The sequence below is a fragment of the Marmota marmota genome, unplaced genomic scaffold (assembly GCF_001458135.2).
Source record: "Marmota marmota marmota unplaced genomic scaffold, marMar, whole genome shotgun sequence".
Lineage (NCBI taxonomy): Eukaryota > Metazoa > Chordata > Mammalia > Rodentia > Sciuridae > Marmota > Marmota marmota.
Genome location: NW_026000102.1, coordinates 1,194,113 through 1,218,608, shown reverse-complemented (window position 1 = coordinate 1,218,608; position 24,496 = coordinate 1,194,113). Strand labels below are relative to the sequence as shown.

Here is a 24,496-nt window from a genome sequence, read left to right as displayed (position 1 = left end):
AAGGCCTGTCCATTCTGGATGCCTCTGGGCAGATGCAAATAGCAAAGGATGACTCCTCAGGAAGCAATTTGTTTTTGAAAGATGTTCCAATCCAGCCAAGAGCCCATGACAGGAAAGAATATAAGCTCTGTGACTCAAGAGGGATAGAGTGGAGGTGGAGGATGTGTCACCTGCCTCTAGACTCCAAGCTTTCATCTGGCACATTCTATGGAAACTTTCCCTTTTCATCAAGAACATCTCTGGAACATGCACTGTCAAGCCTCTCAGCTGGGGCCTGGCATTAGGAAGCTATACAACTGTAGGAATTAAAAGGAGGTTTCTGGATTATAATACTCCAGGAGAAGGGATAAGGTGGGCAAGTGCAGGCAGCAGGGAGAACAAAGAAAACAAAATGGTCAAAATATTTGTAATTGTTGGAGAAGATAAAGGGCAAACATTATACCCTTCTCTCCATGTCTATATATGTTGGGAAAGTTCTAGAATAAATGGCAAAAAAAACACAAAACAAACAAACAAAAAAAAAAAAACAAGAGATAAACAAATGCCTTCTCCCTTTATTCCTGTCTGGGGCAAAGACATCTTGGGTGGTGCTCTAACAGCCATACTGGACCATGAGGTAGCAGAGCATGCAATGCAGAAATACAGAAAAGGGCTGTTGATGACAGAGCTCAAATGCCAGTCTGGGAATGCCTACCTGTAGATTTCACTTGTAAGAGAGAAAAACAAACCAGTAGTTTGTTGAAGACAAAACAAAATCCCACTGTGGTATAAGAAGAAATGTATTTGGCCTCTGTCCCTGTCTCTCAGCACAGAGCTTCATAAACCCTGGAATTTCCTGAGCAACAGGAATCAATTGCAGAATGAGACCCAAAGGGCTGGTGAACACATCTGTGTGCTAGAGGGCAGCAGTGCATGCAGCTCCTTGGAAGAGCAAAGAGTTTCCCAGAGTCCTGTGAGGCACCTGGGGAGAAGACTGAGGGAACTCTGCTTTACATTAGGTCAGTTAGACACACAAGCCACAGCTGGACACCTGAGACTGGCATTTGAAGTGGGGTTGAGTCCTTAACCTGCGGGATCCGATGCTATGTGTACGTACACTGTGTCAGAACTGAACTGGGTTACAGGACACCTGGCTGGTTCTGCTGGAGAAGCTCTCAGTGAGCAGGGAAACCCTCGCACACTGGTGTCCGAAGTGTTCTGCGACTATGCAAAGCGTGGTTTTCTCACCTGCAGCTTCTCAGTTCTGATGCTTACTGACTTACTTTCCTCAACCTCCCACGAGGATCTGTTTTTACCCAGGTCTCCAAAGTGAGTAAAAATCACCAGGTGGGAAGGACAGAGTGAGGATGCAGAAGCAAGAGAATTTAGACTGCTCTAACACTTGCATAGACCTGCAGCCACAGCACCTTGGCTTCCTTTCCCCACTTTGCCTGGGGCCTCGGGGAGAAGCCTCACCTAAACCCCACGCAGCTGCAGCAGCCATCCGGGCCATCTTGGCTTGAGTCTCATCATTAACCAGAGTCCACTTTTCACAGCACTGCTGGTGGAGCTGCCCCCTGAAGGAAAAGAAGCACATCGTCAGGGTGACTGAAACTGCCCCACAACCCGCCAATCTTTCTCTCCAGCCCAGAGGGTTAGCTGGGGCCACAGGGACCTGGAGTAAGAGGGGCCAGCCTTGAGCTGGGAGCATTTCAATAGAAACTACATTCCACTAGGCCCTATAATAGAGAAGTGAATAGCTATTTGTGGTTTCTAAGGCCTGGTGCTCATAATTTGAGAGTAAGTTTATCAGGGATAGGGACTGTTCTAACTCTGTGATGTGAAATGTCCTGAACATCTGGCCCCTTCATAAATATTAAATAACCTCTCCTTTGCCAGTGAACTCTGGGCTCTTTCCCTTTGGCAGGCCTACAGAGAAAGCAATCTGAAGAGACACATCTGGATATTCATTTTGGGCTAAAGCTATAGGGAGAACTGGCTCTTAAAAGCATTATACAAATGGTTTCAGTCTGAGATGAAGCCCAAATGAAAAAATCTGTATAGAAGAAATGCTCTGGGATGATCATGTTTACCAGAAACCTAGATACTGCCTACTCTCAGAATTTTTCACAATTACTAAGAGTGTGGGTAAAGATTCTAAGATTAAGATACAAGTGGTGCTTAAGAGACCCCAATACAGAACAAAAGTGAAAACCCTTTCCAGTACAGGAACTTCCTTCATTCTTTCCTGTATTGGGGATGGAAGTACTCCCTCACTTTGAGCCTCACCCTTAGCCTCTTTTATTTTATTTTGAGATAGGGTCTGGCTAAGTTGCCCAGACTGGCCTTGAATTTGCCAGCACCCTGCCTTAGCCTCCTGGGTAAGTGGTATTACAGGTGTGCATCTCTAAAAAGCTTTTCTGTGATGCTGAAGTTGCTGGTCAAGAGGCCACAGTTTGAGAACAACTGACTCAGAGGAGAGGAGTGGCTCACTTGTTCAGTCTGTTTTGGGACCTGCCTGGAGATCCCTGGGGTCTCATGGAGGTAGAAGAGGAAGCTCTATAATATCTCAATGGCACTTCCAAGTCTAAAATTCAAATGGTTATGGCTGGTGGACACGGGCAAGTTAGGCTTCCTTTACTCTTCTGTCAGGGCCACTGGTTTCTGTGACACAGGTCTAGGGATCTAGCTTTTCTTCTCATGTAGAGGTAGGAAGCAAGCTCAGTGATCAAAGTCCATGCTGTTACCCCAAGGGACACACCAGGGAGCTGGGCAAGGGCAGCATCCTGACAGCATCATAGGTGCTACCTTCACTATGTGGCTGAGAGCAGCTATCAGAGCCCACATAGGACATTTATATAGGAAGACACCGAGGTAGGGCTCCTTTCTCCCACAAACATTTGATACAAAAGAGAATGCAGAATGTACTGAGCCCTAACTCTTCAGGGTGGGTGGGGAGGGGGACAAATAAACCAACAATATGAGATTGTGGAGCAATAATTAGGATAGGTGCTCTGACCCTCGTGCTGCATACCAGGGAGGACAGAGCACTGGGCCGCCTTCCAAGACTCTGACTTTCCCACCTAGAGCAGTGGCAGAAGCTTTGCAAGTTCTTTCATTTGCAACTCCTGTGTGAGGTGGCAGCCAGGGATCTCAATCCAGAGGAATCTGTTTTCAAAGACCCAGAGGCTGTATCTAAATAGCGTGAGGAGGGGGTTCACTTGGTTCATCTTGGCTGCATTGGCACTGCAGGGGTCACAGGGCCAGGGGGTCTCCTGGAGGCAGATGAGCACAGGAAGTCTTAACTCACTGGTCCACTCTGGATCATTCCTGCTGCCACTTCCAGTGAACCCTGCTTCAGGCAGGGTCAGGACATATGCTCAAAGCAAAAGAAATTTAGAAATTGCACTCTAAACAGAATCGACTGGACAAACTATATCTGAAATCTGCACGTGGTCAGGGAAAGGATTCTGCTTCTTTCACCTCTTTTTAAATCTCTCTCCATCTCCCACATTTGAAAATCCCTTGGTCAGCATCACCAGCCACTTACACTTTATAGGTAATTAGAAAATTGGAAAGAGCCCAAGAGAGCAGAGGCATGCGGGACTGAGAACTGCAACGTCAGGAGACCTGTGTCACTCTGCTCTTGGAATACCTCTGGCAAGCGCTCTCCCTCCTGTGAGCCTCCGTTTCCTCAACCACACACAACGAGACTGACAGATCACATCTTATCCTTTCCATGCATCCAAGTGATCCCTTCCTAGTCTAGCAAGGGACAGGTCATCTCCAATTCCAAAAGGGAGTGGGAGTGGAAGAAAGGGTTCAGAAAGGTTTCCAGGAGTAAGAAACTGTGGAGAGGACTCCAAAAAGAAGGAAAAGGAGAAGAAAAAGAGGAGAGCAACCCAGGGAAAAGAACAAATAGGTGCAGGGTAGGGAAGAGAGTGAATGATTTAGCCTGAGTTCGGATATGAGATGGAGTCCACTGAGCAACTGGTTGAGCTGAAGCCACAATCTGAAAGGCTCTGCGAACCAGGCTGTGAGACTTACGTCAATCCAAAGGTCACAGGGAGACACTATGGCATACCAGGAATTGATTAGAACTGGGTTTTAAGAATACTTACATCTTGCTTTATCCTTCTTTTAACAAGATATGACTATGAAGCAGATTTGAAAATAGGAGAAAGTGTTTTTGGCACCAAGTGGCTAGTCCTCACTACACCTGTCTTTTGCGTCAGATCAGTGCTGTCCAGAAAGCTTTCTGTGATGATGGAAGTGTTCTGTGTCCCTGTCCCCCAGAACCATCCACTAGCCAGAGGTGGCACTGAACCCCTGAAATATGGCCAGTGCAACTGAGGGGCTGCATTTTAATTTTTATTTAACTTAAAATAATGACATGTGGCTAATGGCTGCCACAGTGGACAGTGTGACTTTAGAAACCCATTGACTTCAGCAAACAGTATACACTGGTGAAGCTCATTTGATAGGGCATGCTTCTTCAATTTATTGAAGGGAATGAATGTGGAATATTTATTTATGAAAATAAATAATGATACTTTTGAATCTTCCTAATAATGATTAAATTAGACAATTAAGCTGAATTGAGATAATTTTACAATATTATCGACCGACTTACCTATCTATATGTGATTCAATGCCCAAGGCTAAATTCACTGATATGAAATTTTTAGAAAAAAATTTTTAAGTTGTAGATGGACAATACCTTTATTGTATTTATTTATTTTTTATATGGTGCTGAGGATGGAACCCAGTGCCTCACACGTGCTAGGCAAGTGCTCTACCACTGAGCCACAACCTCAGATCCAGATATGAAATTTTTATTTTATTTATTTATTTTGAGAGAGAGAGAGAGAGAGAGAGAGAGAGAGAGAGAGAGAGAGAGAGAGAGGAGAGAGAGAGAAGTTTAATATTTATTTTTTTAGTTTTCGGCGGACACAACATCTTTGTTTGTATGTGGTGCTGAGGATGGATCCCGGGCTGCACACAAGCCAAGGCGAGTGTGCTACCGCTTGAGCCACATCCCTAGCCCTAAAATTTTTATTTTTGAAATTTATTTTGAAATTTTATGCAAAACATGACAACACCTTCTATCTTGGGAATTAGTAATAACTTTCTATTGAGAAATAAAATCAATAATGAATTTACCAAAATAATATGTATAATTATATACAGAAAAGACCACTCCTTTAGAAGCCTTACTTTGATTTTGCTCACAGTATTTTAAAAACTTTTCAAGGTATCAAATTTCTAAACAAATAAAAATTTGCCTATATTAAATAGACTAGATTTAGCCACATGATGGAATATTATGAAGCCATCAGAAATGAGGTAGTAGCTCCATTTTGGAACAGTGGCCAAGAATTGGTAAGTAATAAAAGCAAGGCACAAATAATAACAGATACACTATTGTTAATGTATGTGCTTATGATGGGGGTTCAGGATGCCAAAATATGACTCCTTAGCATAGCAAATATTTTAAGAAACAGGCATCATGAAGGTCTCTCTGACCTTCCTCTGTCTTCCCTAATCAGTTCATAATACAGTCAAGGAATAAATGTCAAAATGGAGTAGCAATGGTTCAGAGCACTTAAAATGGAATCAGGAGGCCCACTGTTAATCAGATCTGGAGTAGTACTGTTTTCCTCCGTGTGGCCGGCCACACTACATCTCTGTGACTCACCTCCACTGTCCTCACCTCTTCCCCAGATGCTCTCTTAGCTGGTGTTGCTCTCTCCTCTCAGGCCTCCCTTCAGGCTACTCTTTAATTTGCTCTTTTTATAATGGAAGCCTGATGATGATGATGCTCTCCAAACACACGAGCAGCTTTCCAGTAGTTCCTGGGTTTAAGCCCCAACTCCGGCAGGGCCAATGAGCCTCATGCAACAGGCAACAGCCCTGTTGCCTGCCCTGTGAGCTCTTAGAAGGCAGGACTCTGTCTTGGTCCTGTTGTGTCCTCAAGGCAGACACTGGTGATGAATGAGCACCCACTAATGGTGGGCTGAACGAACAAGTGGGCACACTCAGTGTCACATTCAAGAGACAGTGGGTACAACCTGCTACTAGGGAAGGAATGAGAAACTGATGTGACTCCCTTTTTGAATATAAATAAATAACAGCAGCTTCTACCTCAAGGCCTATCCTAAGGAAAGGGGCGTGACCCTTGTCCTTGGAAAAACCCACAGAGCCTTTCTAGGCACATACCCACCCTGCTGAGTTGTTTGTCTGCAAATAACAGGAGAGACCTGCAGCACCAGGTGTCCCTGACTCAGTTAGGCTAGGTGAGGACCCATAGCAACTACCTAGCAACCACCAATCAGCATGACACAGGGAAAATACCTAGGATGCCAGATGATCCCCCCAGTAGTTTATGGTGGTTGATAACATGTTGGGAAACCATGTAGTTTATGGTTTAATCCATACACCCCTCACGGATTAAACCAATCAGTTCAAAGGAATCCCTCTCTTGTACTAACCAATCATCCTTACCCAATTTGTTCCCGCCAGTGAATGTGCTTGCTAATTAATGTTAAGAATGGTGTTTGATTTTCCCGTGGTATGGAATGATTTGCTGTGTGATGTTGTGACACATAGAGTATCCCCCCAAAACCTATAATATTTCACTGAACAAAGGACCGGGTCTCACTCCCTGGGACGGTTGTGAGTTCAGGCTCGAGCTTGCAATAAAGACTCTTGTGTGATTGCATCGGATTCGGCTCCTGGAGGTCTATTGGGGTCCCATGAATCTGGCATTACAGCAGCACAGCATTTTGTTTCAGTCATTTAAAACCACAACTGAGCTATTAAAAACGACCGCATGTGGGGCTAGAGCTCAGTGGTAGAACGTTTGCCTTGTACGCATGAGGCACTAGGTTCAATCCTCAGTACCATATAGAATTAAATAAATAAAATATTGTGTCCATCTACAACTAAAAATATTTTTTTAAAATGGCAGCATGTCATTTTGCTTTAACTATTTCTTTCTTTATTATTACAATTATTATTATTATTTAGTATTAGGGACTGAACTCTGCCACTGTCTGGGGGAAGACTCATCACCAGCCTCTCCGCCTGCCAATCAGGCCACCATCCCCATGAAACTCACCACTCGCCCAAGGCCTCAAGGCAGCGCATGCGGCCAAGCATGAGCTCAGGGTCATCCTTGTTGGTGTCCATCTTCTTATCATAGGCTACAAGGGCATCCTCCCACTCGTGCAGTTTCTCATACCAGGTGGCCTGGATCTCCTGCGGGTCAAGACAGAGAGTTGCTTGAGGCACAGAGAACAAGGAGTGGCAGTTTAGATCCCAAACCTCCCTCTCACAGCTCGCATGGACTTGGACTGAAAAGAACTTCTGCCCACCTGGAGGTAAGTTGTTTAGTGGAATGGAAATGCCCGCTGCTTGGCACACTGATGGAACAACCCTGGGCCCTGGGACAATCTGAGAGCACCTATTCCATCCCTGGCACTTCCTGCCCAGACACAGGGGTCACCAGACCACAGCTTGTGGAAACACATGCGAGGACAGGGGAAATCATTCAGGAACAGTGAGGTCCCTGACCAGAGCTCCTGCAAAGGTGCCAAGGCCAGAATCTGCTGGAACACTGATGCTGGGCTGCGTGGCAGGGATGGTAGCTGCTTTCCTGATGAGCCAGGAAGAACAGGCCACATCTGCTTATTTGCTGGAGGCAAACAACTCCCTTTTAGAAGTCCCGGATTCTCTGCATTCTTAATACATATTTAAACTTTCAGGAAATAATAATTTAAAATACAATAGAACACTACCACTTAAAATTCTTTGGAAAACCTTTGCCTTCTTCTCCAGCCTCCCATCCAATGTTCCTCCTGTGTAGTGCTTTGGCGCCTTTACTAATGTCAGCAGCCAAGGAAGTGATTCCATCACGCTGGCAGATGGAGTGTGCCATGCCGATGGTGAGTGTCACCCACGTGAGTAAGGGGTGCTGCGATCCTGAAACTAGAGACCAGGGTTCGCCACATGGCCAGACGGTCTTATGTGTCTTCCGTCTGCCTTCCACCTCTGTCTGTCCTCTGGCTTCTTCATCAGCTCAATAAATGACTATTTCTCCATTAGACCAGGGTAGTGGTCCTCTAGGGAGTTCTTTAACAATATGATTCTGCAATGGAATCTGTACGACATGATGCAGGACCTACATTAGTTTTCTCCCATTATCCTCTTCCCCTTCCTATCTCCTTTTTTTTGGTACCAGGGACTGAATCCAGGGATGCTTATCACTAACCCATATCCCCAGCCCCCTTTATATATTTTATTTAGAGACAAGGTCTCGATAAGTTGCTAAGTGCCTCACTAAGTTGCTGAGGCTGGCTTTGAACTCGGATCCTCCTGTCAGCCTCCCGAGCTGCTGGGAATACAGGTGGGTGCCTTGGCACCTGGCCCTAGCCCCTTTTATTTTTGAGACAGGATCTCACTAAATTGCTTAGGGCTTCACTAAGTTGCTGAGGCTGTCCTGGAACTTGCGATCCTCCAGCCTCAGCCTCCCAAACTGCTGGGATTATAGGCATGTACCATGGTAGCCGGCTCTTCCTCCCTTTCTAAATAAAACTATTTGTGTAGTATGTACGCTGACAGCCGCTCTTCTGAGCTGCCTGAAGGAACCTCTTTTTCCTGAACGTCAATAAGGAGGTACAGCCAGGTGCAGTGGCATACGCCTGTAATTCCAGCAGCTCAGAAGGCTGAGGCAAGAGGATCGCAAGTCAGAGCCAGCCTCAGCAACTTAGCGAGGCCCTAAGCAACTCAGTGAGACCCTGTCTCAACATAAAAAAGGGCTGAGGGGTGACTTAGTGGTTAAGTGTCCCTGGGTTCAATTCCTGGTACCAAAAAAAAAAAAAAGGTCATAGTAGAATAAATCAGACATAACTTTCCTATGCTCACATATGAGTTACACAACCAGTGAAACTCCACATCATGTATGATTACAAGAATGGGAATTTTTACTTCCATATATGCCAAAATACATTCTACTGTCATGTATATCTAAAAAGAACAAATAAAAAAACAAAATAAGGAGATTGCTTCTGCAGACCGTTAACTTCTTTCTACCTCTTTCCCCTACTTAGTTTTGGCAGCATCAATGTCCTACCTGCGGTCCCTGTACCAGCTGTTGGGGCTGCCACAGCCAGCCTTCCCCCACTGCCAGCGGGGTTGCCAGAATGGGCGTTTGTGGCTCCATGCCCATTTTAGGTAAACTAAGCTTCATTTGCTAAGACTGCCTAGATCATGCCCATTACGCCTACACATGAAAGACAAAATCTACAAGAGTGACTTACAGAGACAATGTAAAATGAGAAGCCCTTAGATGAGCAGGAGCTTCCCGTACTGGATTTCTATACCAGGAGCCAGTGAGCAATGCGTGGCATGTACCCGGTGAACCAGCAGAAAGGAGCAGGGGCAGCATATGGAGCAGGTCAAGTAGGGGGCAGGATATTTTGAATTGCAACGAATTGCAGAAACTATAAGGTTTAAGCAATGAATCACACAAAATTCTAATGAGATTGCTGTTACATAAATTGTGCTGAGAAAGCACAGGCTCTGCCAAGAAAAAGCAAACCATTGTCAAGCTTATGTGATTCAGCTCCCTAAATATAACAGAAAATCCACCGTGGTTTAGCAGTAATCCTGGAGCTAATGGTCACCTTAAGAACCTGAAGATGCAAGAACTTTCATTGAAGCTTGGCATTCTGAACCAGGGTACAAACTGTCTCTTGGCAGATCACCTGAACACCAGATGTGTGTGGAGCCCTTGTGTCAATCAGTACTCACTGGAATCCAAGCTCTAAGGATGTCAGGGCAGAGCACAGTGTAGTCTAGTGGAGACAATAAACGCCCCTAGGCCTGCTTCTTCCCTCTGCAAAGGAGCACTGTGGCAAAGATGGACCAGACAGTTCTTCCTATTTTGTCATCATCTGGAGAGATGCTACCTTAGTCCAGTTACAGATAGTACATGCTGGAGATGACAAAAGATCACCTTAAAAGTCTTAGTCCAGTTACTAGCCCTTCTAGGAGGCAAAATGCTAGACAATCAAATAAAAGCCTATGAGGTACTCATTTTCTTAATTCTAATCTGTGGCTCTTGATTAAGGCAAGCCATCACAAATGACCTACATGACTCATAAAGGACTCCTCATCAATATGTGGACCCAGAGCATCTCAGCCTTCTAGGAATTCAATACTAAGTTCATTAAGTTATGCTTTATATATTTTTGGATTATCAAAGGACCCTCTCCAGACCCCTAAGAGTAATGAAAATGGTTTAGTATTGGTAGGGCAAAGACGGCACAGAGAAGCAGCTATGTAAGCAATAATGGAATAAAAAAATCCTTCAACATTGGGCATAAATTACAGAATGCATTTTGCCTGGAGAATTGGCCATATTTTCTTCCAGAATGTATACAGAGTGGTCACTGTGGGCCAGACACATGTGATCTGCCACAGGGACATAATAACTCAGGTTAAATGCCAGGCTTTGAGTCCAGACTGCCAGGATTCAAGTCTTGGTTCTGCCATCTGTTTCTGCTGTCAGCTCAGACAGATTCATTTTTTTTTTTTTTTTGGTACAGGGGATTAAACCTAGGGATGCTTTACCACTGAGCAACATTCCAGACCTTTATTTTTTATTTTGAGACAGGGTCTTCCTAAGTTGCTGAGGGTCTCACTAAACTGCTGAGACTAGCCTCCAACTCACAATCCTCCTGCATCAGCTTCCCAAATAGCTGGGATTATAGATATGTGTCACTGTGCCTGGTCCAGACAGGTTCTTAGCCTACTGAGATCACGGTTTCCTCTGGAAAATGGATAAGAACAGTAGCTACTGCATCGCATCACTGAGGACTAAATTAGATGAGGCACATACAGCACTTGGCAAAAGGTGAGTAATACACTAAGCTTGATAAATATCAGCAATTCTTTATTAGATTCTACCCTCACCATTTATGTTCGGTTTGAATGTAATACCTAAGGCCATTGTCTTTAAGATACAGGCAAGTCAGCGTTATACTGTTACAAATTGGGAAAGAACAAAAACCGGAAAGTAACTTTCTCAACATCTTGGCCAAGTGCCTCCCTTGCCAGTTCCCTACCTCTAGCTTTTCTAGAAGGAATGAGGCACTCACCAGCTCTCCAAAGTGCTTCATGGCGTATTCCAACACCCCGGCAGCTGCCTCGGGCTGCTGTAGCTTATTATTAATGCTGAGGAAACAAAAGGAAGAGGGGGTTACAGTTGGTGAGTCTGAGGCAAGAGGTGTGGGCTGTTGTGGGGCAGATGGCTCACCTGAACGCAGGGAAACAGTAGGGCAGATGCAGGGAAGCCTCAATTACCTAGCACCATCTGGAAGGCTCGGTCTGAAGGGCTTCATATGAGAAAAGTTTTTTGACCCGTTCTCCCTAATTTTGAGGAGCAGTAAAGTGAATGCTAACACGTGAGGCTCTGAGCCTGTCACCCAGCACAGCCAGATTTCCTCTCAGAGGCTGTCAAGCAGGCAGCACACATCTTTTTTGTTGCAGCAGTGCTGGGGACGAAACCCAGGGCCTTCCACATGCTAGGCACACACCCTACCACTGAGTTACAACCCTCACCCTGCGTGTCCAATTTTTTTTAAAAATAATTATTTTTTAGTTTTAGGTGGACATAATATCTTTATTTGTTTTTATGTGGTACTGAGGATTGAACCCAGTGCCTTATGCATGCTAGGCAAGCACTCTACCTCTGAGCCACAACCCCAGCTCCCTGAGTGTCCATTTTTTAAAAATCTAAAATCCTGGGTTGGGGATGTGGCTCAAGCGGTAGCGCGCTCGCCTGACATGCGTGCGGCCCGGGTTTGATCCTCAGTACCACATACTAAGATGTTGTGTCCACCGAAAACTAAAAAAAAAATAAATATTAAAAAATTCTCTCTCTCTCTCTTTTAAAAAAAAAACAAAAATAACTAAAATCCTGGATCCAAAACTGTCCCCACTGTAGTGCACAACCACATGAGATTCCGCAGAACCTTTAACTCTTACTTCTCATCAGTTGCCTTCAGAAATAGGAAGAACCCAAATCAATGAAAAAGTCAGACTCTAGGTACAGAGGCTGAGCATCCACCCCATGCCAACCTGGGGGCGGGGCTGGGCACTGCACCAACTGCTCTCCGACAGTGCCCGGTATCTTCGTAGTGCCTCTAAAGGGACCAGTGAGTTCCTCAGGCTGGCCTCTGGTGAAGAAGTGCTTGTCCCTAGGATACTCTGTTTGGCTGATGTCACCTGCAGGCCACTTGGGGCCCATGGAGCTAAAGGACTGCACCCATGTGGGGACAGCTGGGCAGTGCCACTGGAAGGCCTGATGTCTGGAGCTGGTTAATCAGGGAGGCCACATGGGGCCCCCAAAGCAGGAGAGCTGCGGGGCTTAGACCCTTGTTCTAATAGGAACTTGTGCAACTAAACCCAGCACCAACCACAAGCCTGAGCTGTGGAAGAAGGGGAACAGGGAGAGTGAAGAAGCAGGCTGGGGACAGCCACAGAATAATGATTTCACCAAAAATGAGACATATCAACTTGGGAATCTGGACTGACTTAACAAGCAAGGATCTGGTTTATTGCCTTGAGTACAAACTGTCTACTTGAGTAGGATTAATATTAAGTGGTCTGGGGACAGGCCAGGATTTGGGTTTGATGTGGTAATATGGTAAGAGATTGCTGTTATAAATCTTATTTTAAAAATCCAATTCCATCACATTTCTTCCAATAAAACTGAGAAGGAACTGCTCAGAAATCTGATGAGCTAAAGATGTTAACATTTGTGAAAGTAATGGCCCAGGTTTACAAAGTGCATTTCAAATAATCTTTCCAACCTGTCACTCCTTTGGCCTCATGTATTCCTGCGTCTGTGGGGAGAGAAAGGTAAGATCAGCCCTGCCTTACTTATCCCCCTTAATGGGGAGATGTAGGCCCTGGAAGGGTGGTGATTTTCCCATAGGGAATCAGGATAGCCCTGCAATATCTGCAGTGATTGTACGACTGATAAGAATAAACAAGGGGTGCAGCAGCTTTGGTTTGGAATCAGAAGACAGATTCCTGGAGGTCTAATTCTGCCACTTACAAACCAGTCGCCTTTTCTGAGTTTTGAACTATCTATAAAGCAGGGTAAATCCTACCTCCTCCACAGTCTTCAGGGAAATGAATGGAACAGTGGGTATGAAGTTATTAGAGACACAATTCAATGCTTGTCCACAGGTAGGTTTGAGTCTTAAGCTAGCATTAGGGATCACCAGTGTGAGCTCCAAACTCTTCTGAATAGGTTATTTGGGCATCCGGGCTCCAGCCTCTAGGGTCTGCAACCAGAGGTGGAAGTCTGTGCCATGTCCCTCTCTTTTGCTTGTAGGAGTATCAGATCTGATGGGGGAATCTAATGGGACGACACACTGGTGCTTCCTGTACTAGTCCTAAGCAAATCAACAAACCAGAATGTTCTTCATAAGCTAGTCTGCTGCAGAATTCAGAAATATTTTTCATCTCCAAAAAGTGAAACCAAAGCTTCACAGTTTCCTTTAGTTAGCTCTATGGAGCTTTCTACACTAAGAATGAAACCAAATCAAAAGGGTTAAACTCTATCCTGGGCTTACTGCAAAGTAGGTCCCGATGCCTCTTGGCTCAGTCAGTCTGGTACTAGACTCAGGTTCACTCACAGGGGGAGGTGTGAACTGTATGGATAATTACCACTACTAGGTATAAGTGTGTCATTACTTAATTCCTTGAATCCAAATATAGTTTTGGGAAGCATTAGGAAAACAGAAAGCCTGTATAGAGCTTACATGATATGTAATTATATATTTCCTATATGCTCTTCAGTGGACTCTTGGGGTGGCCTTCATTGGGGTAAACTCCTGGAAGGAGAATAAAACTGTTCTGATGTAGAAGATAAAGTACTGTTTGCCCAAGCAGAAGGAGCTAACTCTAAGAAACACACACAAAAATCCAAGAGTTCTAACAACTGCCTTCCAATCTTGTGTTCTAGAACATGTTCTACTTTCAAAACAATTATAAACATTACCAAAGCTTGACTCATTTGGGGGAGAAAACAACACAAAACCAAAACCAAATAAAAGCCTGTTCTTAATCTACTCAGCCACTAATTATGCAGAGAGCTTAACAACAATTAATCAGAAGTAGGAAGTAGTGGTTAGAGCCCTCAAAGGAGAAATTCAAACATGACTTTAACACTGCTGTGGCTTTGAAGTGCCTCCTCCACGACAGACCAGCACAGCACTGCAAACCAAAGATGACATTTCATCATGTAGCCCTGACTCCTTTAAGAGAAAGCCCGACTGAGTCATCTTCAGTGATTGCAGGGGACAGGGGCCTGCAGCAGGGCTTAGCTGGAAGGAGAGAGAGAAGCAGGTGGGGCTCCATGGGGAGCTACCAACCAAGCTTTCAGCAATGCCATGATACTTGGGATTGCACACTGACCTGCCCAGGACACTCCTAGGTTTCTACTCTGGGCATCAATGGGCACCCATAATACCTGTAAACTAGGTGGGTAAAAGCCAGGGAGGATGTTTCAATTAGTCAACTCTCTCTATAACTTGCTGTACAGGAGAAGGGAGCCCTCCTGGGCCTTCACATTAACTCCCCCACTGACACTGTGGCAACACCCCCTCTGACCCCAAGCTCCTACCCATTTCTATTTCCTTTCAGAAGCTACTAATACACCTTAATGCTTCCCATGTGACAGCTGGCATGCCACCACTGCAGACTTTTTTGAAGCAGCTCATTGGAGGCTGCCAGGCTTAGAGGCCTGGGTTGCAAAATGTAGAATAAAGGCTCTGTGGAAACTCAGGAGTTCCTACTATAAGTCCCTAGTTTCCTGGTTATTAGGTTAACACAGGGAGTCATTGGAAATATTCCTCTCCTAAACTCGGTTGTGGTTTTATGAGGCTGAAGGGAGACTGCGTGGTCAGCTCATGTGAAGAAGTCACCTTTGCTCACAGCTCCCTTAACAAGGAGCTCCCGTTTTATGGGGCAGCTGGGAGTTTTAAACACTCCCGTGTGCCCCTCAGTCTGTCCACATTAATGCTGGAAGCTTATAAAGGCAAATCATTCAAAGTCCCAGCTCAACAATGAGGAATGGTTAATGGCACAAACCAGACCCCACTGATGCCAGTCTCGCAAAAAGGACCCCACAACAAACAAGGCTCTGAGGCTTGGGCAGCTGGGTGCCCACAATGCGTAAGTGAGGGGTGGACCAGAGCACCCATGTCCACTCCACCTGTAGTGGCAGGAGAGACTACGGCACAAGCTCTTCTCAGCTGGGAAGTTCTGATGCCCACTGCTCTCTCCGTGGCTGTGCAGTCTGTCTGCAGTCTCCATTTTCCGGGGACAATTTCCCATCTTACATAGCTATGAATCTATGGAGCAGACAGACACAGCCTGCCCCAAAGTAAAGCCCAGAGCCCACAAATGAACCTGGTGTTAGAAAGCTAGACTGAAAAGAGAACAGAGTGAACTGGGATCAGCAGCAGAAGAGGCATATTCCTACTTGTGTATTCCCTACTCTGAGGCCAAATTTTTACTGAAGGAGGCTGAGTTGAAGAGCTGGAAAACTGAGGAAAGTGCTCTCGAGCGTTGAGAAGAGTGAACTAATAAGGATAAGCAGCTGCCTGGATGCCTACAAAGACCAAGCAGATCACACACAATGCCTTCCTCCCTACTATGTGCAAATGCAGAGGCCCCGAGAGAAGAGCACTGGGGCGTGCTTGTGCTTTAGAGGCGAGGACCATTCGCGGCCTGGGCAGGTGGTCATCAAGTGGTGGCTAAGAAGGCGGATGGGAGCGTAACCTCTGACTGTGACCCTCTGCTCGAGCTGTCCCTCAGTGTTCTTCACAGGGAGCAGGAGGGTAATGAGGGACTCAAGATCTCAACGCTATCCCAGAGCAAAGTAGCCTGACACCATTCCTGCCCCCCAAAGAACACTGTGACCCTAAGGGTTTCCTTCCTCAGTTGCTGCTCCATGGCCCTGGACTGAGGTGAAGTCTAGGCACTGGCTTGGTTGTCCTTCCTGGTGTGGCCCTGCTGGTGATGCCCTCACCTCTCAGCCTCAGCACCTTGGTGACCTCCAGGCACAGTGTGAGGGGCCTCCATGCCAGGCCAGGGCAGGGCAGAAGGTCCTCGGGCAACAGAGCAGTGGCAGCACATCTGGAAGAGCAGTGCCCCCCTGGGTCCCCTCCAGGCCCTCAGGAGGACATTACCTGACTGCTTCCATATGGTGGGGCCTCCCTCCTCCTGTCTGTCTATTTCTAGACTGGACTACTGTCTGCATTTTGTTTGGTTCCTGGTCAAGGAAGAATTCTCTGAATTCCCATGGCTCTTGGTTGGTGACAGTCAACAGGGGACTGTGGCAGGTCTGAGTGGGGCATCCTGACCAGCTCCAAGACCACCCTGGATGTGACTTTGGGTCCATTCCACCATATAAAAAAGTTCTTCTTGTTTCTTTTACAGAGTGGAAACTGCTTCAGATCCCCCTCCCTGCCTGTGTCACTTCTCCCAGCACTGAGACTTAGCTCTGTGCCCAGTGACTGATTAAAAACAGAACAGTCTGGTGCCCTGACAGAGCCAGACAATCTGGGGTTGGCTGGACCCTGATGTCTTCATCAGGCAGCTCCTCTGAGAAAAGGAGATGGTCTGGGGAACTCCAGGGTGGACCAGCCTCTTTCAGAAGAGTACTTTAAAGCAGAAGGACAGCAATGAAGGCAGAAGTCGAGGTGAGAACACTGGAACTGCGGCACACAGGAAGCAGGGGCGGGACCATCCCAATGCTGCAGGAGGGAGAGTGGAGGTCAGAGTGGCCCAATGAGAGCCAGAGGCAGGTGACGAAAACAGTACTCAGGTCTGGTAGAGTCTCTGGTCCTTTCTCCGTATTAAGAGAGAATCTGCCCCATTACAGGGTTTCAAACCTGGCATGTGCTCCTGAGCTCTCTGGGACCAGGGTACAAAATTCTTGGTGTGAGTGAGGTGGCTGGCTCTGGACACTCCAAATAGGTTCCTGAGGTCTTTGCCCCACTGAAGCCTCAGGGAAGGGCTCCTACTGCATCCTGGCCCCCTGCTGGTCACAGTGACTAGAGGACAGGCTAAATCTCCATATGACAAGGTATCAGTTCTTAAGAATAAAAAAGGCACAATAATATTCAAGATGTGAAGAGGGGGCAAGAAAGTCTGTCTTTTCAGGGTTGATGGAGGAAGTGTACCTTTTTCTCTTAATTAAGAAAAATTGGGGCTGGGGATGTGGCTCAAGTGGTAGCGCGCTCGCCTGGCATGCGTGCGGCCCGGGTTCGATCCTCAGCACCACATACAAACAATGATGTTGTGTCCGCCGAAAACTAAAAAATAAATATTAAAATTCTCTCTTTAAAAAAAAAAAAAGACAAATTGTGGGAAGGGAAGTTCACTGCAACAGAATCACCATTTTGAAATAACTCCACCTGCATGTGTTCTGTAATAATTAATGTGTGTTCTCTACACAGTGGTGACCAGGGCAGTTTTATATTCTGCCTTTTCACATAACACATGCATTTTTCTCTTTTCTCAGACTCTTTATAATTCCTTTTAGAGACAGCGAGGTTGTGTCACCTGCTGATCCAGGGCTGGCTGAGAGCAGCACCTGTTGAAGCTGTGCTGCTCATGAGCTCTCAGCTCAGTGAGCGACCTGTCCTCTACAAGTCTACAGAGTTGGCTCTGGGAATCGGTGTCTACCCCCCACCCCCGAGGACGTACACTGCCCAGAGACCGGCATCCTCCACACCCACCCCAGGCTCTCCTGGCTGGACAGGGCCTCAGTGCCCTAGCACGACCCAGCATGGAGTACAGAGAGGTGCATGGTCCTAGAGTGTCGAAGCACAAGCTCTGTGCTGGCTGCGTTGCCAACTGAGGGCCTGTCAGAGGTGTGCTGTAAAAATGATGAACGGCCTGTCACATTTCCAGGCTCTGGCTGATTTAAGGAGCTATTGGCAGGTGCATTGCTCCCAGCATGTCAGCCAGTTAATTACTTCCAACTTTATCTTTCTTGTCAACACTTCTTGACAAATTGGCCATTATCTTCTTATTCTACAACAATGAGCACTGCTCCTTTTCTGGTGATGCCTGGAGGGTTTTCTCCCCCTTTCTGCTTCTTATGTCCAGAGTGAAATGAAGAGCTCTGGGAGGGACTATTACAAAGAAGCTGTTGAGAAAAAGAACAAAAGCGGGGAGGCTGCACTGACCCGACCTAAGCTGATTTCCACCTACCTTAACTCAAACAGAGAGCACAGTTTGGGAAAAATCCACATTTCTTGGCTTCTGAATGTCCAAGAGCTCTGACTCAGTCTATTGTGTGGATGCAGCTGAGAAACCAAAATGAAGTGAGCTGGCACCTCGTGACCTGGCAGCCTCTAGCTCTCCGCATTTAATTGTATAAGCAGATATGAGTGAGGCTTCCACTGTGTTAAGGAGTTGGGTCCACTGTAGGACGGTCGCCTGGGATCAAAGGGAAAAAAAATGTGCCTACCTTCTCGGTGAGGAAAAAGCTGACATAAGAGAAGTGTGACACAATATAACCGGAGAACCTAGATTCCCAGGCAATGAACTATCTGAAAGAATTTCGAGAGCCGGGTGCAGTGGTGCACGCCTGTAATCCCAGCGGCTCGGAAGGCTGAGGTAGGAGGATTGCAAGTTCAAAGCCAGTCTCTGCAACTCAGTGAGGCCCTAAGCAACTCAGCGAGACCCTGTCTCTAAATAAAATATAAAAAAGAGCTGGGGATGTGGCTCAGTGGCTAAATGCCTCTAGGTTCAATCCCTGGTACCTAAAAAAAAAAAAAAAAAGAGAGAGAGAGAGAGAGAGAGAGAAAATTTTGAGAGACCATTGGTGTCACCACTAATAATGGGATGAAATCAGAGGCAGCCAGAGGCAGAACCTGAACCTGTTCTAAAATGTCCACTTTCTTCACACCTCTGAAATCAGGATGCAGCACACAATTCAAGGTTGAATTCAACTCTCAAGCACAGTTTAACTGTAGCGGTTTGTCCTCCCACCCCCACCAGGAGTTCATAAAAACCAGAGGCTGTTTCTCTAACTCACTGTTAGGAGCAAGCCCCATTAAATCTCCTGGTGTTCCAGAGGAAGTGCCAGATACTGAAGACAAGCGGAGGCTCACTACGGAGATGCAGCGCACTTCTCCCTTATTGTGCAGCAGTAAAGACTTCTAGCTTCAGGAGACACCCAGAATGCATCTCAGCTTCCCTGCTGACAGGTGGCTTCTGTACTCAAAAGCTGTCCTTGGGCTTGTAAGATCTCGACAAGGCAAGCTATTAGGGGGTGAACCCATGGGAAGTCTCTAGAGCAGCCAGGAGTCAATTTATGTCCTCCTGATGCTGATGAGGCTTGACCTGTGGGGCACTGGAGAAGAAGGGGCTGGAAAGATATGAGCGGAGCTTGTGCCTTCACTACACAGGTGCCCTCTGCCTCCTACATGCTAGGCACACACTCTCCACTGAGCTGTACCCCACCCTTCCTTCCTGAGGCTCTTCTACAAGGGGCACTTGTTCCTAGAGGCACACGGGCACCTGTGCACTCAGTGTGACCCAGACAGGGGATTGTATTTTGCTGAGCAAATCCTCCCTCTCTGGACCTAAGGCTTTCCCCCAGCAGCAGTGCGAGATGAGGATAAGACTGCATACCTTTTCTGGAAGCCAGGAAACAACTGTAAAAGCATGGCTCTTGCTTCCAAGGAGCACAACTCTGACACCTCTGAAACATGTGTTTACAATTAACACACAGAGGGGAATTTGCTGGCCCTTCTCACCCTTCTCCTACAGACTGCAAAACCCTGCCACCCTTGCCATTAATTGGCTGCTCAGGAATGACTGGCACACATCCCCTGACGTTCTTAAAGAATGACAGGCATGTTTCCAGTTTATGGTGCCCAAGTCAGGATGAAGGTGGCCCAGCCCTGCAGTCACGGGGTGGCTGGGGCACGGACCTATAATCTTGTCCTGCAACCCCAGCAGGGTCTTGTCTCTGGCTCAGAGTGATCTACTGAAACTGCAATGTAATGAGCTTTGATTCCCCTTTGGGACAGATGAGACTATAAGGTTCCTAGGCAAATTTTGGAGAATATAGCTATCTAAAGAAAGGCTGGTTTAAAAAAAAATTTTTTTTTAGTTATAGATGGTCACAATATCTTTTATTTATTTATCTATTTATTTATTTATTTATAGGTGGTACTGAGGATCAAACCCAGGGCCTCATGCATGGGAGGCAAGTGCTCTACCACTAAGCTACAATCCTAGCCCAAGATAAGGCTGTTTTTATGGAGAGATGTCACTTTCTTTGTTCCTTCTTCAACACTGGTGATTGCCCATGGCCCCTCAGGCTGATGAAGGCAAAATAATTTTTTATTTTATTATTTAATGTGCTATTTACACAGGCCTCCAGAATAGACAGGAGTGGGATCAAATCGCCCTCAAATACTCTGATTCTGTTGCTGATATTCACAAGCAGAGGAGGAGGGGTGAGACTCAAACTGGTGGTTTCCAGGGGAGTGAAACGATTCTACAGAAGGATGCCACTTCAAGTCACTGACTACAAAATGACCTCAACTCTTCTAGAGCTTACTTTTTTTCATTCTATGACTAAGACCTAAAGGAGAAAAATGGACGCGTAGCAGGAAACAATGTGAGGACCTTACTATGACCAAATACGGAAATGACCATGGAGAGAGGATGTTTAAGGGGCAGGAACCTCTGACTGGGGCTCACAAGCTCATTCGACAGGTTCCAACAGAGTGTTCTGCCTCTGCAGAGTGCACAGGTTGGGATGGAGACACACAAAGAAAGGACAAGACAAGCTGAAATGAGTGCTGCGGAGGAGAACACGATGAAGAGAACAGCGAGTGCCCAGGGAAGAACATGGGACTTATTTCAGATTGCGAGATCGGGGAAGGCTTGTCCAGATGATCTACTTGATACTGCTGGACGTGGACTGTGTCAGACTCTGGTCTGGGTCCCATGTGTATCACCTGTTTTTAGATAAACTTTGGAACTGAAGTCTACGAAGTACACAGGAAAGCATACACCTAAGCAAACGGCTTCAGGAACGAGTGTTCACACATCCTGGGATCTCCTACCCAAACCAAGAGAGCCCAGTGCGCCACACATTAGGGCTGGGGTTGTGGCTCAGTGGTAGAGCGCTTGCCTAGCATATGTGAGGCACTGGGTTCGATCCTCAGCACCACATATAAAAATAAATAAAGTTCATTAAAAAAATTAAAAAAAAGAGAGCCCAGTGCGCTGCCCACTCCCCAGCCTCCTCCCCAGGGCTAACCACCATGCCAACTTCAAAGGTTGGTTTGTCAGATTTTGAATGTTGCATGAACACTCTGTATGAGGAGACCATAATTTACCTAACTGCTGATGGATGTCTGGGTTGTTTGGTGCTTTGCTACTATGCGTGATGTTACCATGCACGTTCCTGCATGATTTTTTGGGAGCACGTGTGTTCCCATTTCTGTTGAGAAAATACCAAGAAGTGGAACTGCCGGGTTCCAGGGTCTGTTCAGCTTTACAAGACACTGACAAACTGTTCTCCCAAGTGGTTTTACTGCTGACATTTCCACCAGCAGTTCGCCAGAACACCAACTGCTCCACGCTCCTGCCGACATTTGGTATTTTGAGTCTTTTCCATTTCAGCTCTCTGGCTGGAGTGCAGGAGCATCTTGCTATGGTTGCTATTTGAATTTCCATAATGACTAATGAGGACCAGCCTTCCCTGGGTTTACAGGCCTCTGGAGATCCCCTTCTGTGAACTACGTGCCTTTTCACATCTCTTGCCATGTTTTAGATGGGCGGCTTTTCCTGATCTTATTGTTTGTGAGTCTTTGCATACTCTGGACAAAGTACATACGAGAGTCTATGTTGGAAATATTTCTTGCCATTTCATTCTCTTCATGGTGATTCCTACGAATAGAAGTGACTACTTTTCTTGCATTTCTTAATGTTTTCCTTTATGATTGGCTAGAGATTTTGGTGTTGTGTTCAAGAAATCCTTGCTTATTGCAAGCTCTCAAGATACTCCCCTCGTCTTCTATGCCATCTTCTAGAACCTGCTTTATTTTACTTTTCAAGTTTCCCTCTTCTGAACTCGAGGTTCTGTGCATGTTGTGAGGGAATGATTGAGACCTTTCCCCGGGAAACTCTCAAGCTGACCCAGCTGTACATACGGCAGACTGTCATCTCCTTGCCATTCCACGGTGCTACCTTGTCATAGATGAACTATCCACATTCATGTGGGTCTGGACATTTAATTCTGTTCCGGAGTTGTCTATTAGTCTATCCTTGTACCAAATATACTGACTTAATTACTGTAACTTTATGACAAATCTTGATATCTAGTAGCACATTTCCTCCAAATTTATTCTTATTCAAAAATGTCTTGCGTTTGTGACAACATGGATTAACCTGGAGGACATGAAGCCAAGTAAAATATGCTAGACACAGAAAAAGAAATACTGTGTGAAGTCACTCAATGCAAAGTCTAAAAAAGTTGCTCTTGCAGGAGTAAGAACAGAATGGTGGTACCAGGGCCTGGGTGGCTGGGGGAGGGGGTGCTCCCTGGAGTTGAGGAGATGCTGGTCAAAGGATACAAATTTTCAGTTAGGAAGAATGTGTTTAAGAGATCTATTATACACAATGGTGACTGTAGTTAATTCTATTCTTGAAAAAATTTTAATTAAAAAATAAAAACTGTTTAAAACCGCCAAACCCAAAGCTGTCTTAGCCCTTCCTAACTTTTTGATTTATTTAGTCTAATCCTCACAAAAACCCCAATGAGGTGAGGTATCTGGGGTTCTTTGATTTCTTGTTTTCAAGGTTTTTTTGGGATCAAGCCCAGAGCCTCATACACGCAAGGCAAGAGCTCCACTACTGAGCCTGAACCTCAGCCTGAGCCCCAGCCCCACCCCCTGGTGAGGTAGTTCTGATTTTTATCTCCATTTCAGGGATTGGAAAACTGAGAAGTAATTTTCCCATGGTCATCTGGAGCTATCAAGTGTTAGGAAGGGAACAGAGGTCAAATTGGTCTAATTCTAGAAATAACTACTTAAGCTCTTCATGTCTGACTCCTGAACACAACAGCCAAGGCATTTAGCATGAAGGTATACAATTAAAAACATTCAGTGGGCTGGGGTGGTGGCTCAGTGGTAGTGAGCTTGCCTAGCACACGTGAGGCACTGGGTTTGACCCTCAGCACCACATAAAAAAATAAATCAAGTTATAAAAGATGCTTAAAAAAAACTGAGTGCTCTAAGTTACTGATTTCCAGTTAAAAATCTTATTTGGCAATCACAAAAGGCTGCTTTTCTGGTAAGACTCTGGAAAACAAAGAGACAAGAGGCCAAAGCTGCTTGGATTCCTTCCATAGCCCCTGTCTTGAGAGGGAGAGTCACACTCCTCACCTGGACACATGGGGTCCCTGGGGCTGGCTGCTTTCCCCATCTTCTGCTTTAACTCTGCTGAACCCGTCTTGCTTCTGGACTCTCAGGCCACGTGCACAGCCTTACCTTTCCCCCCTGAGCACGGCCTTTCACACAGCTGCCCTGTGCTCGGATGTCCTCCCCATTCCTGGCCACTTTCTCCTCTCCTTTAGTATGCTTTTTCTGGGTACATGTGCTTGGGAGGCCCTCCAGGGCCACCTGGGTTGGGCACTCCTTCCCCACTGTGCTTTATTCCCACATGTCACATTGTCCTGGAGTTCAGTTACCTGTCTTTCCAATACTTTCCTAGACTATGAGACAACTGAGTGTTGGAAGGGGCTGATGGGGGCTGGGGTGTGTGCACCATCACTGTGCTCTGCTGCCTGAATGCTGGTTAACAGTTTTTTTTTTTTTTTTCTCCTAAGAGGAGTCCTGAGAAAAATGATTTTGTTTCTGGTGCTGGGCTTTGAATCCAGAACCTTGTGCATGCTAAGCATGTGTTCTACCAGAGCTATACTTATACTCCCAGTAAGAACAATGACTTTCAGTAGATCCAGGGCATATTCTTTGGTAGAGATAGTGCGTAGGGAAGACGCATCTATGGGTACACCTTCTCTGATGGACTTAAGCACCCAACTGAGACAAAGAAGGACTGAGTGAGTGAAAGAAAAGCCAGTCAATGGCTATGTATGGTTTGGCAGGCTGTGATCATTGTTGTTGTTGTTAAAAGCTGGTTTATTAGCAGGCTGTGGCTATTAAAAGATGTTGGGGGCTAGGGAGATGGCTCAGTTGGTAGAGTGCTTGCCTCGCATGCATAGGGCTATAGGGTTCAATCCCTAGCACCACACACACACACACACACACACACACTCACACAAAAAGATATTGGTACTAAATCAACAATGAGACAGCCCCTTCTGAGACAGACTCATTTCATACTGAGACCTGGGTACTAGGGACACGGCTTCCCTCTCTTTCCAGTATTGAAAGTGATG

The 24,496-nt window shown here is 46.0% G+C and overlaps 1 protein-coding gene across 1 annotated transcript in view; it reads right to left on the bottom strand.

The window, feature by feature from the left end:
• The window catches only part of Mtor (mechanistic target of rapamycin kinase), a 117,197-nt gene that overhangs the window by 33,042 nt on the left and 59,659 nt on the right, over positions 1-24,496 (bottom strand). Inside the window, exons 29-31 of the mRNA XM_015501391.2 lie at positions 11,142-11,217; positions 7,100-7,239; positions 1,456-1,556 (exon numbers count right to left, since the gene is read on the bottom strand). Coding sequence (XP_015356877.1) covers positions 1,456-1,556; positions 7,100-7,239; positions 11,142-11,217 — 317 coding nt within the window. The remainder of the gene's footprint in view (positions 1-1,455; positions 1,557-7,099; positions 7,240-11,141; positions 11,218-24,496) is intronic.